General features: G+C 47.7%; 1 protein-coding gene across 1 annotated transcript; it reads left to right on the top strand.

Annotated features, from left to right (window-relative positions):
* The first annotated feature begins 13,294 nt into the window (after window positions 1–13,294).
* On the top strand, window positions 13,295–17,239 carry LOC124652615 (peptidyl-prolyl cis-trans isomerase CYP21-1-like). Its single transcript, XM_047191653.1, has 7 exons — window positions 13,295–13,422; window positions 14,191–14,266; window positions 14,395–14,442; window positions 15,590–15,613; window positions 15,703–15,885; window positions 16,657–16,732; window positions 16,814–17,239. Exons 1-7 carry the CDS (start codon window positions 13,345–13,347, stop codon window positions 16,977–16,979), a joined length of 651 nt encoding a protein of 216 aa, XP_047047609.1. The 5' UTR covers window positions 13,295–13,344; the 3' UTR covers window positions 16,980–17,239.
* The last annotated feature ends 1,670 nt before the right edge of the window (window positions 17,240–18,909 follow it).

An 18,909-nucleotide genomic window follows, 5' to 3' on the forward strand; every position in this document is an offset into this window, starting at 1 on the left:
GAGAGAACAAGGGGAGATTTTAATCCATCTCAATATATACACGTACGTCAACCCCGCTCAGTGTCTATGAAACCGAAGAGGCCCTAATAAAGCGAGAGATTGTCTTGATGGTACGCAACTTTGCTGAATTATTAGTTAGCCAAAACATAAAAGGCCAGCCGCAGCTACCATCTGACACGAGCATTGCATTTGACGGCTCGAGAACGGTAGGCGGCACCATTGACTGCAAATTCCCATGATGCCGATTCTCGCACATATTTCATCAGCTGATCGGGACAATTTACAGATTTAGTTCCGTCACTCTGTAATATGTCAGTTCTCATGTTCTGCCAGTATCGATCCGTGATATGTGGACCGTCTGTCGTGATAGTGAGAAACTAAACTCCAACTTCTGCTACGACCCTGCGGTCTTCGAAATTTTGAAACTCGACCATTGTTTTCTCCGTTCCCGAGAGGTTGTGCAAATGAAAACTGTAACGAGAGTTGTACACTTCTTTTGACTTTTGAGTAACAGGAACAGCACACAGCAGTACAGCACGTACGTCCAAAACCGTCCGTGTCAGGGTTGAAGCACAGCGCTGTTGTCAGTCAAACGGATCAGATCGGCACGACTAGACGATCCCTGTGCTTCAAGGTCCGCCTTATTTGGACCCCCATCGATCGTAAAACATGACCAGATTTTGAGTCAATCACTGGTACTTTCTCCGGTCTGATTTATAAATCCCCTACGTATCCATAGGATATAGTCAATTTATATGAAAGTTGTACCATTGAAAAATATAAACCTTTACAAAATCTCTATTGATATAACGTTTGTAGTATACACCTCATATTAAGTTATTTAATTTGGAGACCTAAAATGCACGAAATACTTATAAACTGGAAGAGTATAATGTCAAGATAACTCGCTTTGTACTTGTAAATATATTGACTAAATTTAAAATAAAATGTCCTCATAAAAGAGTATCTGATAACATTGATAGGAGATCAATTTTATTTTAAATATATACCAGTACCATGGACCGGGTGTGCACTATATGTGCTTCACACAACAATGAGTTTCACCACCTGTTGACGTCAGAAACCCACTGGCGGGCAATGACTGGTCAACACCGTAGAGCCGGGAACAACTAGGGCTGCGGCTGGCCCCAGTCCCTCAGAGCGACGGCCCGCAAAGCCTCCTGGTCGCGCGCCGATGCAAATTGCAAGGGCGTGCCACCTGACCTATACCCGGTCGGGAAGGTGTGGATGATGCCTCGCTTAGTTTCTGCGGGGCACACACGTACACGTTAAATACGAGCCTCGATCGGCTCTCGAGGTTGTCCCGTGAATCGGCTCATGGAGCCGATCCACCCATGATTCGTCCAAGGTGGCCGAATATATGGTGGTCCTGCTTGATCAAGATAAAGCGTATGAGATCCACGACGATCCGGGGTTTTCACCGCATAATCGGATCATCCTACTCACGATTGGGCCTCGCGCTCACGCACGGTGATCGTAAGCCAGCCCTAGACAAGGCCTAAAAACCAACACTAGGTTGATCCTCGGAACGTCCTGTCTAGGGGCAGCAAACTACACCCCGCATGCCGCTGGATCCTCCAACCCTTTGTAAGGCCTAACTATTGCGGATATTAAACTAATCCTTGATGAATCAAGGAGCGACCGTAACGGATCGGATCTACTAAACGATGATCAAGCGGGGTGCCGTCCCTGCACCCACGATGAGGTACAAGGACGGCTAGATGCGCAAGGGTTGCACTACGAAAGCATATGATACTAAGAACAATGCTAACCCTAACATATCTATGATAACTACGTTGCTCGCCATCAAAAAGGCTTCGACACGAGCAACGCATGAACAACTAGGCAGGCTCGTGCTGCCTAGATCGCGAGATGCGATCTAGGCAGCATGGTGCTTACCGGAGGAACCCTCGAGACGAAGGAGTTGGCGATGCGCCGAGATTGGTTTGTGTTGAACGTTGGTTGTTGTTTCCATAAACCCTAGATACATATTTATAGTCCGGGGGACTTTCTAATGTGGGCGTGCACCAAACCGTGCACGAGATAAACTCTAACTTCTACACTAAGATGTGATCTAATATGTTACAGATACACGGGCGGTTTAGCCCAACTTGGTATAAAAGGCCGATTCACGTATCCCTTCTAAATGTATATCTTCACGTCCATCTCGATCGCGGCCCACCTCTGACTTGGCCAAATTCTGGTGATAACACATGCCCCCCTGGTTTTGGAAATGACATTTCCAAAATCATTACGCTTTTCTTTCGTAGGGTCATGTCGTGGCGGAGGCGTCGCAGCTTTTTCCTCGAGGGGTCCTCTATGATGACGTCTTGCCTCCTCGCCCTCTCTCGCACGACTTGACGGTTCGGCACCACGTCCTCGGGAACCGCTTAGGCATTACCATATATTCCCCCTTTTACTCGGCCACTTCCCGTAGCTCTCGTCCTCATCCTCCCGGCACTAGCACTTCCAAAGAAAAACCCTCCTGTGCCACCATGTCCTCCTCTTCGCCGGATCTTTACGCGCAGTCCTCCCCCTCCCGCGAGCCGACGCCGGAGTGGAACCCGGAGAAAGCCCATGCGGCCAACATTCGCCGCGCCATCGAGGCCGGGGATGAGCCAAGCCACGACTTCTCCACCCGGTCGGAGGACGACCAGTCCACGACCGACGGGGAGAGCGACCTCCGCTTCCTTGCCAATGAGGAAGCGGTGGAGGAAAGCGACGACGACCACCTTCCCTGGGACGGGGCCCCCTCCTCCGAAGAGGAGGGGCAGGAGGAGGAGGAAGAAGATGACAGCTCCTCCGACGAGCCGCCGGCCAAGCGCCACTGCCCTCGGCCCGGCAATCTCGGTGATTTCGACGGCGGCGACGACGACGGCTGATGAAGAAGACGAGGACAACGAGGGTCCTGCCGGCGGTCGCTACAGCAGCGACGATGAGCCGGCTGGGAGCAGCGCCGACGACGGCGATGATGGCGACGATGACGAGGGCAGCAACGGCCCCTAGATAGGATTTTAGCCTAGGGCCAGCAGTAGTAGACGGGCAATGTAGCCCCTAGGATCTTCTTTTGAGAGCAATCAGCTCTTTATGTAAGAACTCTAGTTGATCAATGGAGAATTTCCCCAACTCGATCTTGTCGTCCTTCTTCATGGTAATTTAGCCGATCGCCCTTTATACCGAGCTTGCCGACTGCCAATCCGGTCGGTGCTTAAGGAGCCGATGGCAATGCATCGGACTCTCATGGCAAACTCGAGGTGGATCCGTCCGGACCTCCATCCTCAGGACGAGCCGCAATCGTGCAAATCCTAGATCCTGGAAATGCAAATTCAACTGCACGGAATACTGGATCTTAGCGGCATTCTCATCTTCTGGATCTTCTTTGCCACTGTCCTTGTAATGCTTCATCTCTTTGTGGCCACACCTGGTCCGCGAGTCCGTCAGCGATTGTTGCTTCTTCCCATTACCTCCAGCCATTCCCTTCTGCAATAATTCACCCTCTCTCGACGAGTTACGATGCAGAGCAAGCCGATTTCAACCAAATCGGCTCCATAGAACAAGGAACCTTAAGGGCGAGCTGCCCCCCGAGCCTTAGTCCAGGCGAGGATAAAAGCAGACCAGCCGATTGAGCCACCATTGGTTTCCTGACTGTATCGCTGTGTTAGGTTCAAGGAGCCAGCACCTGACAGATTCTGGAAAGGTCAGCCGCTCCCTTGAACCAAGGAACCTCAATGTAGTGGCCTTTCAGCCCCTCTTAATTCCATTCTCGTGTCTTGCAACATCGGATCGGCTCATCGCTTCCGGCGGACTAATGTAACTCCTGGTGAACATGTTGGGAAACGCCCTAACATCCTCCGCAGCAAATCGCCTCGTCATGGTTGGGGGACTCGAGTCTTTCCTTCAAGGACTTCCAACTCTCTCTGCGAGCCCCTAAGTTGCAATGCAGCAACCAACCGATTGTAATCAAATCGGCCTTTGAGGGCAGCGAACCTCCAGGGCGAGTTGCCCCCCGAGCTCCTTTGGTTCGATGCAAGAGCTTTTGGTGAGAATGCTGATGAAATCGTTACCCTGGCCACACCCGAGGGGGATCCTACAGCCAATCGGTTGGTCATCGGGCTTATATTTGCAACCGTTGTACTCCTTGAGTCAATTGCCCTGCATCGGCTTTCTGTATCCTTAAGTCGATGTCTGCACATCGGCTGTGCTCAAAATTTTTGGAATTTTTACGGCCGATTTTATGTATCGGCCCCCATGCTTGATACTACTATTTCATATCCTCGTGTATCATCCGGAATGTGTGCCCCCGAGCCGATTCTGTCAAGAATTGATGGTATCGGCTCTTTAGGTAGTCCCTGTTGGGCCAAATGTTGATCCCAGGCAGAATAGATGGTGAGGATAATTTTGGCCGATTGCTGGAATCGGCCTCCACGTTGCTTGCTTGGTGAAGGTTTTGTAATGTCCCTTCATAAATTTTTTGGGGGGCCGATCACAGGGATCAGCCTTGTCATCTCTGTCCATCGATGTTGTTCTTGCTACACGGTCAGTCCGGTGGATAAAACCAGCCTCACCCCGTTCCTTGTTACATCGATGCGTTCGCAGTCGTCCAGATTGATGCCCGAGAGTGGCTGCTCTCTGCTTTGTCCGCGTCATGGCGAATCACGAACCCTGCCATATTGGCATCGAAAGAGAACCCTGGTTCTCTTATGGAGTGGCTGAGATCGACCGTGTCGATACCAGGCAACGGACGCGTGTCTCCATCGCGCTTGATGCCGTGCGAACGGGTCTTGTGGAAAGAGCCGATGAGGTCGGCTTCGAGGAGGACCTTGGCCTCGTCATACTTCTTCTTGAGCTCGCCAGTGAGGTCCTCGTAAGTGACCGGAGTCTCTTCCGCCATCTTGGATGTAGATGGCGATGTGGTGAATGTTGAAGATTGTCCCACCGGGCGTGCCAGAATGTGTTGACGTCAGAAACCCACTGGCGGGCAATGACTGGTCAACACCGTAGAGCCGGGAACAACTAGGGCTGCGGCTGGCCCCAGTCCCTCAGAGCGACGGCCCGCAAAGCCTCCTGGTCGCGCACCGATGCAAATTGCAAGGGCGTGCCACCGACCTATACCTGGTCGGGAAGGTGTGGATGATGCCTCGCTTAGTTTCTGCCGGGGCACACACGTACACGTTAAATACGAGCCTCGATCGGCTCTCGGGTTGTCCCGTGAATCGGCTCATGGAGCCGATCCACCCATGATTCGTCCAAGGTGGCCGAATATATGGTGGTCCTGCTTGATCAAGATAAAGCGTATGAGATCCACGACGATCCGGGGTTTTCACCGCATAATCGGATCATCCTACTCACGATTGGGCCTCGCGCTCACGCACGGTGATCGTAAGCCAGCCCTAGACAAGGCCTAAAAACCAACACTAGGTTGATCCTCGGAACGTCCTGTCTAGGGGCAGCAAACTACACCCCGCATGCCGCTGGATCCTCCAACCCTTTGTAAGGCCTAACTATTGCGGATATTAAACTAATCCTTGATGAATCAAGGAGCGACCGTAACGGATCGGATCTACTAAACGATGATCAAGCGGGGTGCCGTCCCTGCACCCACGATGAGGTACAAGGACGGCTAGATGCGCAAGGGTTGCACTACGAAAGCATATGATACTAAGAACAATGCTAACCCTAACATATCTATGATAACTACGTTGCTCGCCATCAAAAAGGCTTCAACACGAACAACGCATGAACAACTAGGCAGGTTCGTGCTGCCTAGATCGCGAGATGCGATCTAGGCAGCATGGTGCTTACCGGAGGAACCCTCGAGACGAAGGAGTTGGCGATGCGCCGAGATTGGTTTGTGTTGAACGTTGGTTGTTGTTTATTCCATAAACCCTAGATACATATTTATAGTCCAGGGGACTTTCTAATGTGGGCGTGCACCAAACCGTGCACGAGATAAACTCTAACTTCTACACTAAGATGTGATCTAATATGTTACGAATACACGGGCGGTTTAGCCCAACTTGGTATAAAAGGCCGATTCACGTATCCCTTCTAAATGTATATCTTCACGTCCATCTCGATCGCGGCCCACCTCTGACTTGGCCAAATTCTGGTGATAACACCACCTAGATTACTTCTCTTGTATGCCAGCGTTAACGGTTAGCTCGCATAGCAATGCAAGCAAGAAAGAAAAAAAGAGATGATAGGCTGAGAATAGGAGACGCTGGGAATGAAAACTCACTCAACCAAGAGCCCCATGTATTGCTTCATTTGTTACCCCGCAAACTAACACTATTCTACTCCATTAGGAAAAAAAAAGTGTCGGTCGTGCATTCACGGAGCACCTACGTGTCCGCGGAAGAGATGAACGTTGATCAGTGGGCATGGCAGTCTTGGTTTCGTTATTAGTCGAACTTCGTATTGATAGTGTGGGTTTCTGAACACCCAGTGGTAGCGACAATTCCACCCACTCTTATAATATAGATGCAAGGTTCATCCGGCATGATCTTTGTATCTTCCACACACAAAACTATTCCCCGAACACAATCACATGTAGAGTATCATAAATCTTGTGAGGATGCCATCTAAATTGTAGAGATATATCCTAAATCCTCTGAATGCACCGAAATGTTAAACTCCAATACTATTCCTGTTGGCAGGCATTTGACATTACCTAATGCCTTTGGTGTGACGTGAGGGCAAAGTCAGGTCGCCCTCGCGCGGGGAGTCGTCGATCGTTCTATTGATCCATCTCCTGTAGCTCTAATTGATTCTTCTGGTTTCTCTTACTCGTGGCCGTTGGTTTGTTTGGCGCCTGCTTGAGTCCATCGAACTCGTAGGGACACCGGGTGACAAAATTAAAGAAGGTTCTTGTTTTTCAAATGAAAGTTTGTTCGTAGTCTTTGCCATGTATTTTCATACTAGGCAAAGAATTGTTTCCTGTAGTGTGCAGATTTTTTCTTTTGAACAGGAAGAGCCCCGAAGGGCCTGGAAGCTTATATTAATATGCAAACAGTGGAGGTGTACATTATTACAGAGGACCCCAGAAGAAAGATAAAATAACACATGAGTCCCCAACATATGTGGAGGAGACCTCGCTGAAATATGTAAAAAGCAATCAGGTCCCTCCCTATCTCCTCTGCCGAGCCAGAGGTCAGCTGCACCGCCGCCGAGCACCGCTGCGGGGACGAAACCACTTGCTGCGATGTCGGCGTTGGGCGCGGCCGCTGACCTAGAAGAAGGCCTCCGATGGAGGTTGAAAGGATGCCGGAGCTCACCGGCGTTACCAAATGGCATGCTTCCAAGCTGCGAGGATTCGGCAGAAATTGCTCGCAGAAAACAACACCGTCAACGTCGTCTTCATCTTCCTCCTCGCCGCCACGGCCGGCCAGGTCGATGTTGATGATGTCGAGGACGCTGCTTTGCGGCCAAGAGTGCTTATTGCGGAGGACCTCAGCAAGAGGAGCAAACAAGATCATCCCCCACCCGAGGGGCTTGGGCTCGCCGCTCCTCGGCTGCTCACCGATGTCGCACCAAAACACAGGGAGGGTGAGGCCCCTGCTTCTCTCTGGTCTCCACCTGCCCGTAATCCTCCTTCTCCACTCCTCGCCACCACGGTCGGCCGGCGAGAGAAGGACAGAAAGGGCAAAGGCAAAAACCAAGGGAGAGAAGCAGACCTTGGGCTTATTGATGGAGATCTGTGGGGAAGAAGGCTGCGCCGCCGTCTCCGACCGCCGGAGCACCTCGCCGCGCCGCCACCACCACCAAACGCACCAGATCTTGCCCAGGGAAGACGGTGCTCCACTCCAAAACCGCGGCATCTCGCCAGAAAAACCTTCAACTACACCTACTATCTACTCCGGCGCATCACCCTCCCCATCTCCGGCTGGCTCAGCCGCCGGAGAAGGGTTGGGTTCGGCCCGGTCAGCAGTATTTCGCGAGCAGAGGAGGGGGAGCGGAGAGAGAGGGGCGGAGGGGAAAAGAGAATAGCTGTAGTGTGCAGATCGGTGGGAGGTACTACCTTTCCACGAACCAAATCGTAGTGGTAGAGAATCAAGTACGAAACCCAGCTGCAGTTACCGCCCGACACAAGTATTGACGGCTATGAGAACCAACCTGAGGTTGGGTGGTTAGGAGGGTGGTTGTACCCCCAGCCCACCAGAGTTCGAACCCCAGGTTTGACATCTGTGTGTCTCATAAAGGCGGAATATTCATTCAGTGGGCGGCGACGTTCCCGTCGACAGCGAGGCGCCTGGGGTGACTTCGTCAATTTCAAGATCCAATCCGCCGGCCCAGTCTTCCGGAGGTGCTCATAGGGATAGGGTGTGCGTGTGTGCGTTCATAGGGGTGAGTGTATACGCGTGTATGTGAGCGTCTGCGTTTGTACTGTGTTTCTCAAAAAAAAAGTATTGACGGCTATAACCGCTTCGTGCCCTGTTCATTGATTGAGAATTTTCTGTGATGCCGATACATACGACGGACATGCCATGCGTGGTTACCCCCAACCCCTTTTCCACGGTAGCTAGGCTACCAGCGTCGATCATCTTCTGCTTGGCTGCACCTCGCACATACTCCGGGACGTGTACGTCCGACCTGATAAGCCGTCCTAGCTAGTTTTCGACAGAGTACAACTAAGGATGTAACCTTAGTGGCCAACGGCGGCGCCAGGAAAATCGTGGTGGGTATTCCCAGCAGCTCCGCAGGAAATTTTTTTTTTGCCGCAGTCGTCTAGCCCCTTCGGAAATCCGAAGAAATTAAGAGGAATCGGTGGGTAATGAAGCAATGAAACAAATCAACAAATCAAGGAAGCAACAAGCAAGTCAAGCAACGAAAATTGGGCCATTGGGGATTTGGGGGCGAGGCAGGCGGCCGTACCTTCTGTGCAGACTGCGCTGCTCGGGGACACTGAGGCGGGGCTGGGCGGACGGGAGGGGCGCGGGTTGGCGGGAGGCGGGGCGCCGCCGTCGCCGCGGGGCCATCAACTGCTCCGGGCTGCATCTGCATCGTGCTGGCGGCTCCTGGTCTAGGTCGAGGAACAGAGGAAGGAAAGGGGCAAATGACAGTCTGCGCGTCTGCGTGCGATGCGAGCGACGGAGCGAATGAGCGAGCAGTGCAGCGAGATGGGCTTCTTTTACGTTTCTGACGGAGCGAATATGTATACGTATTTTTTTTCTCGTCCAAATCTTGGGTATGCCTGGGAATAAGGGGCATACCCCTGGCGCCGCCCATGTTAGTGGCGTCCAACGGATCCCCATACACCGTTAGGAAAAAACACGTACGTGGCTATCGCGGTGAGCCCCACGAATTACGTGCAGCTGTGGAACATCCGGGCGGCCGGGCAGTTGACAGGGTCAAAAGGAGTCAACACATCAGGACAACCTTGCATCAATGAACCAGCCAGTGGGATTTCGAATGGGCCTTTTGAAATAGGATTTCATCCGGCTTATAAATAAAGCCAAACGGCTGAACTAATCAAAGTGATCAGAAAATCCTCTTAGAAAATAGATCGAAGTTTTTTAAAAAAGTGCATGAGTAGCCACACCCCAAAGAAGAACCGAGATAACTAAGGAGAGGTGACACCACATCTCCTTGTTAAATCACAGGACATGTCACAACCACATCTAACAAGTTATCGCCGGAGAGGGTTGCTTCCCTCTCGCTCCGGGCCATGGAGTGCCGATCCTGCCAGCGGACAAAGAGTGACGATAACAAGTCCCGTGTATATGATAGGAGACCGTCGAGACACCTCCCGCCAGCATCATAAGATAGGATATGAACTTGCCCACCGAGCGAGACCAACAGATACCGTAGCTCCACAACGACACCCCCAAAACGGTAATGACGCAACGCGCCGCCACCGTCGAGACTTAGGCGGACAAGGGTTTTCACCCAGACGTGGGGAAGGTTACAACAACGACACTCAACTTTGTACCACTGGAGGTGGTCGTTTGTTTATAAAGACACTCATAAAAAAATATCTGGTCTGAGATCAATTTGTTTACCAACCACACGTTTCTAAACGTGTATATATTTGCACTATTGTCTACTGGTTGCTTCACACGAGATTGAGTTTCACCACCCTAAATGATTCCTCCTATACGCCAACCCTAACGGTTAGCCTAGCAATGCGTAAGGAGGGAAAGAAAAAAAAGATGATAGGATGAAAATAGGAGACACTGGGAATGAAAAGCTCAGCGCAGCAGTGAAGTAGTGTACTCCATCATTAATTTGTGGTAAGCGACACTATTGTACTGCCGCGCAGAGGGAAGGATGGTCGTGTCGTTAGCTGATTTGGTACGTGTCTGAGTCCATCATCAACTCGTGGTGACCACCCTCAAAAAAAAAAAAAAAAAAAAAAAATGAATTAGTGCTAGGAGGAACTAGACACTAAATGATATAGTAGAAGCGGGACCTCGGCGTGAGAATTTCAGAAATTCGTTCCTGACAGGATTTGAACTCTGGTCGTTGGGGTGCGCCACTGCGACCCCAACCACTGGGCTATGCCCACGTCCTCTAAAATGAATTAGTGCTAGGAGGAACTAGACACTAAATGATATAGTAGAAGCGGGACCTCGGCGTGAGAATTCCAGAAATTCGTTCCTGACAGGATTCGAACTCTGGTCGTTGGAGTGCGCCACTGCGACCCCAACCACTGGGCTATGCCCACGTCCTCACCACCCTCGGTTACCGAAAGAATGTTTTCCATAATAAAACAGAAGCTTGCTTGTAGAATTAGCAGCAGTTTTCTGCAAAAGTGTGGAGGGATGAACACTATTGTCAATCCAATCTGGACACCGAAGCTAAAAACATGTGTCAATGTGTGCAATGCCACGCAATTGTGAAGTGGTGTGAGTACTTGCCACGAAACATATCATCTACTTATTCCTAGCAAACAACTGACTGAGATCAGTGTACATCCTATTGATTACGAACTTCCGTGATGCCGATTCGTATGGCGCATATGTGTGGTCAGCGTCGATCATCTGTTGGCTACTGCTCGTGTTCGATCAGATAACTTGTCAAAGTTTTGGACATAGTCGAGCTCATCATAGACTTGTAGGAATAAAATTAAACTCAAACTTCTCTTACCCTGACCCTTGATGTTGACGTGTCGGAGAATATTATTTTCTTCAATCCCGCACGTGCAGTTTGTGCAAATTTGTACCGAGAGTTGTAGAGATTTCTTCGTAAGTAAACAAGGCTAGGAACATCACACATTACGTCCAAAATAGTCGCTTTACAATCACTATATCACTTACCACAACCTAGATGATTCCCTCGCGCGTTGCTGCGGCATTTGTTCTAACATATTTGCTTAACTTTAAAATTTGCTTAAATTTAAAATTTTCTTAACTTTAAATTTTCTTGAAATTAAATTTTTGAAACTTTTGTTTAAAAAATTTCAGAATTTTCAAAAAAAAGTATAAATAAAAGAACAGAAAACGAAAACCCACAAAAATACAAAGAAACCAGCGAAGAACCATACAAAAAGAAAAACCAAAAAAAGATAGGAGTCACGTCAAAAGTCCAGGCCAGTGTGCGAAGCGTATTCGCTCCCGCTTTGCAGGGAGCCCGTAAACTGGGGAATTCCTATATGCCGACGAGGTCGGTGCATGCACCGTGCCGCACACACCCGCGCGCGGTGTGGGCCGGCCCGGTTAGGTGATTTTTACTGTTTTTTCTTCTTTTTCTTTTCCTTTCCTTTTCTGTCTTTTTTCTTTTTCTTTTTTGTTTTCTTTTTTGTTTTCTGTTTTATTTTCTAGTGTTTCTTTTTTGTTCTCTCGTTTTTTCTCTGTTTAAAAATATTTTTCGAAAATTATCAAATTTGAAAAATGTTCAAGTATGATAAAATTTGAACAAATTTTTAATCTCGAACAAATTTTTAATCTTGAACGAATTTTGAAATTTGAACAAATTTTAAATTTTGAACGAATTTTTAATTTGAACAAATTTCAAAATTTAAACAAATTTTTCGTCTTGAACGAATTTCCAAATTTTGGAAGAATTTTGAAGTTTGAACAAATTTAAAATTTCGAACGATTTTTAAATTTGAACAGATTTCGAAATTTGAACAAATTTTTAATTCTGAATGATTTTTGAACTATGGACGATTTCCGAATTTTGAATGAATTTAAAATCGAACGCAAAAAGAAAACAGAAATGAAAAAAAACATTACTGGGCCAGCCCACAGGCTAGGGAGGGTGTGCGGTGGGTGCACCGCACCGACCAGATCGGTGTATATCACACCCCCCCCCCCTAAAACTGCGCGAGGGAGGGGGTGCTGTACGCGGACCTGGTCGGCGCGGACCAGGCGCCGCACACCCCCCAGGCGGGTTGTTGGGCCGGCCCAACACATTTCCACTCTTGTTATTTTTGTTATTTTTGTTTTTTTCTGTTTAATTGTTTTTTCTGTTATTAATATTTTTCTTTTCCAAAATCTAACATTTTTATGAAATTATTTTTCAAGATTTTTTCCAAAATATGAACATTTTTTAATTCAACAGTTTTAAAATTTGAACGATTTTATATTTTGAATATTTTACAAAATTTGAACATTTTTCCACGTTTGAACGGTTTTTAATTTGAACATTTTTCATGTTTGAACAAATTTCAAGTTTGAATGATTTTTAAATTTGAACATTTTTCATGTTTGAACATTTTTCATGTTTGAACGATTTTTAAATTTGAACGGGTTTTTAATTTGAACGGTTTTTTATGATTAAACATTTTTTAATTTCAATTTTTAAAAATATTTCTATTTTTCGAATCTAAAAAATAAAATTAAAAAAGGAAACGGAAAAACAAAAGAAAAACGAAAATAGAAAACAGGAAAAAGAAAACAGGAAAAATAGAAACCGAAAAATAAGAAACAAAAAAGAAAAAAAAATCAAAAAAGGAGGCAGCCCGCACCTAACTGGGCCGGTCCTTAGCGCGCGTGATGTGGGGTGCGCGGTACGCGCCGACCTGGTCGGTGTATAGGGTTACCGCAACTCCAGGGAACCAAATAGCCCGAAAAATGCTGGGCCGACCAAGTTACCAAACGCCGCCCGAAGCAGCGACACGACAATGATGTGGTGCAAGGTGAACCGGACACCACAGGCCTGGCCCAGCAGGGCCCAACACGCACCGACCAAGCCAGACCGTTGTTTCGCGCAACGCGGTCCATAGGTCTGCAACAGAACCTGCTGGAGTCCGAAGCGGAGGAAAGCGTCTGCTTCGTCGCCGATCTCGCCTCCGCCGCCAATCTGCCCCAACGGCGAGCAGATCCGCGCCGAACCCGCCACGATTTTCGATGCGATAAGCTCTCTACCGCCTCTGGGTTCGCGATGCTGCGGAAGGTGGCCGCCGGCTTCCTCGCCTGCGCCGCCCTCTACCTCGCCTTCTCCTCCTACCTCCGTCGCGAGGTACGGCTTCCCGCTCTCCCCATTTCGGGAGTTTCCAATGGTTGATCTGGTTGGGCTGTTCCGTGCTCTGTTATTCCGTTCCGGTCTGGTAGCTTCTGTTGGATCCCAGGCCTGAATCTGTTGCAGTAACATTTGCAATGTGGCGTCCCTAAGTATAATCGTTGCCATGTTGTGTCTCAAGACTCTGCCCTGGCTATGTGATGTCCATGTTACTAACCAATCATTCACGCAAACACGTCAAGTACTGTAGTAATTTTTACCACTGAATCAGGTTGTAGTGCAGAATACTCAAGTAATGCATCGAGATGTCATTCGCGGTTTCGGTGTTCTTCTTTGTTGACTCAAGTACTGTAGTAGTTTTACCACTGAATGAATCAGGTTAACCTGTAGTTTACTAGTGACCATGAGCATCACTGGCTGCTGCATGATATCTAAGAAGATGTCGAATGTTATAGTGCCATAGCCCTCAGGTCTTGCGTGGGCTTGGCCCCGTGGGGAGAGTGGGCGTTGCCCTGTGTTGTTTGTGTTGTATGGCTTTCCCATGGGTTTCCGCTAGTTAACTGGTCACCTTCTTCTTAATTAATGGATAAGGCTTTAGCCTTTGTTTCAAAAAAATAAAAGTTGCCATAGCCTTTTTCTGCTAAATCTGCGCAAAATCTTTCACATGTATTGTTGTCCGTAGCTATCGTAGTAGTGAGCCACTGACTTGTGAGGTGATGATTCAGGATTAAAAAAGATTTACCATCTCTTCTTTATCACGTTGCGCAGAGGATTTCAGAGGTTCAGTTACCAGCAGTGACTCATAGAGTATACCTGGATGTAGAGATTGATGGTCAAAATATAGGTATCTCTTTCCTTGCATCATTTTTTTTGGATGTTGCGCTGTTACCTGCATTGTTAGTGCACGTATTCATGAGCTTTAGGACAATTGTCTGGTTGCCCTAATTACTGTATGGCTCCCTGTTGTTGCAGGTAGAATTGTTATTGGTCTTTATGGGGAAGTTGTGCCAAAGACAGTTGGTATTTTCACACCCTCTTCCTCTCTGATATGCTTGTACTTTCGTTGGTTAGTAGTTCTGTTTAGACTGGATGTACAGCTTTTGGTTCTTCTGTCTTTTTGATTTTGTGTTCGTTTTGCAGGATCTTTTTCCTAGTTTTTGCTCCCCTTCTCCTTATTTTGGTTTCGATATTTGTTTAATCCCTGCCTTCTCGGTTCTTCTAATATGAATTTGACGTGCTTAGGTGCGTGTTCGAGAGAGGAAAGAAATAATTTCTTTTTAGCCTATACCTCTTTGGGGATAACAACATAGCCAGAGATTGTATGATTATCCTGTTCTGTTTGTTGTGATTTTAAAACTTTTGTAGAAGTTATTTGTACTATAGCCTTGCGCCCCTCGATAGATACTACTGAGATGAATCTGCATGCCTATGCCTCAACCCTGTATGCCTCTGTCCAATGCTTCTCTGCAAATTTCAATAAAGCTCTACGCCCTCTATCCCATATTATGGGATGGAGTACTAGTTAGCACATCTTCCCTTTTTATCATTTTACTAAGATTTCTTTGGATATATGTCATGGGCTGGCTGGCTAGATGGTTGAGAATTAGAGCGGAGGTAGTAGTTGTGAGAGACCGGAGGGCGCGGCCTGAAGTTCCGCCAACCTATGGCTGGGAAGAGGGATGAGAAGGGGCGCCCAGGGCGCAGGAGCAAGGAGATGAGATATTAGATTGATAAATTTCTGCTTGCTTTATTGCTCAACGTGGGGTGGACTTATATAGCCCAGTTATAACTTGTAGTCTAAGAAAGAAACTCTATCTATTTGGAAGTAGCAGGAAAACCTTCTTCGGGACGAACCTTTCCACTTTCCAAAACCTGACACTAATAATTTAAAAGGAGCAAGCAATACATATGTATCTACCTAAAGCCTAAACTCCTGATGCATCACGTCTTGGAGCTGGAACCTGTGGTTACTCCCCCTCCGCTGGAACTTCTTACCCCACATGACAATATATTTAAGGAAAAAGGGTCATCAAGTAATACTATCCCAACTGTCTTACAGCTTTCAATTATCCTTCCAAAAGAAACTATTTAGTAATATGTGTGAAGAATATCTTTCCTCTATGAAGTTTGTTGCAGGCACTGATTTTTTTATTGCTGCACTTTGCAGAAAATTTCAGAGCCCTCTGTACAGGTATTCTTCTTCCTTGAATTGTTTTTGTATTTTCTTCCTTTAATTCATTGAAGTTATACATCCATATTGTACTCTGTTAATTATTGCAGGTGAAAAGGGTGTTGGGGCCAATGGTAAATCTCTTCATTATAAAGGAACACCATTTCATCGAATTATCCCAGGTTTCATGATTCAGGGTGGTGACATAATTAGAGGTGATGGGAAAGGAAGCGAGTCTATATATGGAGGCACCTTCTCAGATGAGAATTTCAGTGTGAAACATACGCATCCAGGTCAGATGTTCAACCAGTGGTTCATTTCTTCCAAGTTTTGATTTTGCCTTTGATTGCCAATTGTAAACCAACTTAGCAAAACAGTTATGTTCTATGAAAAAAACCAATGAGAGATCATTCCTACTTGGGCTATTATTCTTCTGTTCTAACCTCCATACGTACTAGAGATTTGCATGAATGAAGTCGAATTTAAATGTTTGTTTGAGATAATCTCAGGTGAATATTATTTTGTGAGCTCATCCAGCAGTTCAAAAAGCCAATGTTATCAAGAAATAGAAATTCCTTCTCCTAAGTTCAGGCGACTGATTTCTCGGCCTCAACCTAACCAAGAAAAGTGAACTAATAAGACTTTGGTGTATCAATGAATGTGGCCGGTCAGCACTAGATTTGGTGCTAAATGAAGTTCCAGATGTGTGGAGCCTTGGTATTTTGGAAGCACCTAAAATATTTGTTTCTTGCTAGGTGTTTCAGCTCTCATGTGGCAAGATTGACCATAACTCACACACTATATTGTACAATTGTAAATATGCAAAACACACCAAGTGACGGTTCTATGTGTTAACATGACCTCAAAAGTTCCATTCTAGTTGAGTACTGGAAATTGGGCTGGAAATGGATGTGCACATGGTCGCATATATATGCTTAGGTGCATCACTGTTCCCTTTTACATGCTGTTTGATCTTAAATATTCTTTTGGCATGTTCAGACTTCTGTAAATACCTGTTGTTAAAGTTGCAGTTGTGATTATATGTCTACCTTGCGATCTTGCAGGTGTTGTTGCTATGGCAAGTTCTGTAACCGATTCTAACGGATCCCAGTTCTACATAACCACAATCAAGACGAGCTGGTAAGTTCCTTTACACCGTATGCCAGCACTCGGCATTGATCAACCTGCAAGGTACAACTTCTAAAAAGGTAAACAATGCAGGTTGGACGGGGAGCATGTTGTCTTTGGCAGGGTGATTCAGGGAATGGACTACGTGTACGCCATTGAAGGAGGTGCTGGAACTTACAACGGTAAGCCGAGGAAGAAGGCACTGATCACCGACTCCGGAGAGATACCCAAGGAGAAATGGACCGAGGAAATTCAGTAGACTCTTTGGTCTGGTATTTTGCTCCCGGACATTTTGACACCACGTATCTCCGTGACCGGTCTTGGCAGCTACCCTTCTCCTTCAGGCAAGACTGATAAAACGTTGTACATTGTCGCCAGTGTATAGCCTGTCGAATCCTAGTGTCTGAGCTTGTACTCTAGGAAAAAAAATGTTACTGAATCTACATGCCCTAGCCTATGCAGTGAAGGACTGGAATGATGACCGGAACTAACTGACCTAGAGATTATTTACCTTGTTGATGTTCTTGTATCCCGTTTATGTTGCCTTGTGCAGCACCCGCTGGGTGTCCCCGAGACAAAACTCGAGGATCTGCCATGCGGCTTGTTTCTGTCTCGGGTGGTCGGTCAGTTAATCAGTTCCTTAATCAACTGAAGCAAAGTGAAGGGCGTGGGTCGCGCTCTCTCCGCGTCGACGATGGCCGTGAACAGATGGCGATGGCGGGGCATACCTCGATCTGGCCGCTGCCAGTGAAACAGATACTTCAAATCTTCGGTTCTCCAGAATTCTGGTGGTACTGATGGATTAACATAAATAACGTGCGAGAAGGCAAATCTCTGGTGTCAGTGAGTTAGTAGGGGTGTGTTTGGTGGCCTGTCTGACCTCACAAATCCTCATCTCAACCTAGCTCAAGCCACTTTTTCTTTTTTTTTGAGAGTACGCGAATGCGTACCGTACTTTTATAGAAGGTAGAAGCAGTATTTACAAGAATACCTTACATGGAACCATGCAAGGATTTGACTCCACCACACTAAGCAAGACTACTCTCTCTAACCATTGTCTAACACTCCTACACCCTGATCATGCGTTACACGATACATCCTAAGCTCCTCCAAAATGTGTGCAACCAACGTCTCCGCCGGGTGCTGTCTGTGGACATTGGCAAAGCACCACGCATTCCTTTGCTTCCATAGCGCGTGACCTACTGTGCAAACCAAGCCATCGAACCATCTTCTCTCCTTTGCCCTAAACCTTCCTCTCTCCTTAGTCCACCACTCCCTCAGAGAGCTACTGACATCTGGGGTTTGGAATTGCATCCCTAGCCTCTGGCAGCACCTCCACCAGATCTCCCTGGCATAGACACACCTGACAAGGATATGCTCAGCCGTGTCCTCCTCCTGCAGGCAGATATAACAGGGGGATGGAGCATCCTGCAAGCCGTGCCTTGTACGTCGATCAGACGTCCATATACGGTGCTGCACCGCAAGCCAGATAAAAAGCTTGCTCTTGGGCGTTGCATGGCTCCTCCAGATCGCATCAGCCAACTCAAATCTGACACAGCCCTGGGCCAGCATCTCGTACGCCGAACTCGCCGTGTATGCACCAGAACCACTCCACGGCCATCTGAAGACATCATCTACACTTGGATCGCGCCGAGTGGAGGATATCGCAAGCCAGAGCCTGACACACTCCCTTGCCCCAAGCGTTGCGACACAACCTTGTATATCTAGCATCCAGGCGTTCCCACGCATCGCTTGCTCCACCGTCCTAGTGTTTCTCACCCTGGTCCTGACATGTTGCGTAATTCCCGGGGCGAAGTCTTCCGTCGCACACCCATGAATCCATCTGTCCCTCCAGAAGAGAACCGACCTTCCCGGAGCTCGTATCGATCTTGACCAAACCGTCGAATGCCTCTTCGCCTTGTCGTCCTTGAGCATCGGCAGTCCTTGCCATGGCCTCGGTGTTGTCGGTTCTCCGGAGCCACTCCCATCTCATCCTTAACGCCAAACCTTGGAGGCGGAGATTCCTTATGCCTAGCCCTCCAAACTCCTCGGGCTCGCGGACTTGATCCCAAGCGACCAGGCATTGTCCTCCATTCGCCTTGTCCTTGGCCGCCCAAAGAAACCCTCTCAGCCCCTTCTCGATATCCTCCAAAACCCATGCCGGGGCTTCCGCAACCAGCAGATGGTGA

The sequence above is a fragment of the Lolium rigidum genome, chromosome 5, assembly GCF_022539505.1.
Source record: "Lolium rigidum isolate FL_2022 chromosome 5, APGP_CSIRO_Lrig_0.1, whole genome shotgun sequence".
NCBI classification, from domain to species: Eukaryota; Viridiplantae; Streptophyta; class Magnoliopsida; order Poales; family Poaceae; genus Lolium; species Lolium rigidum.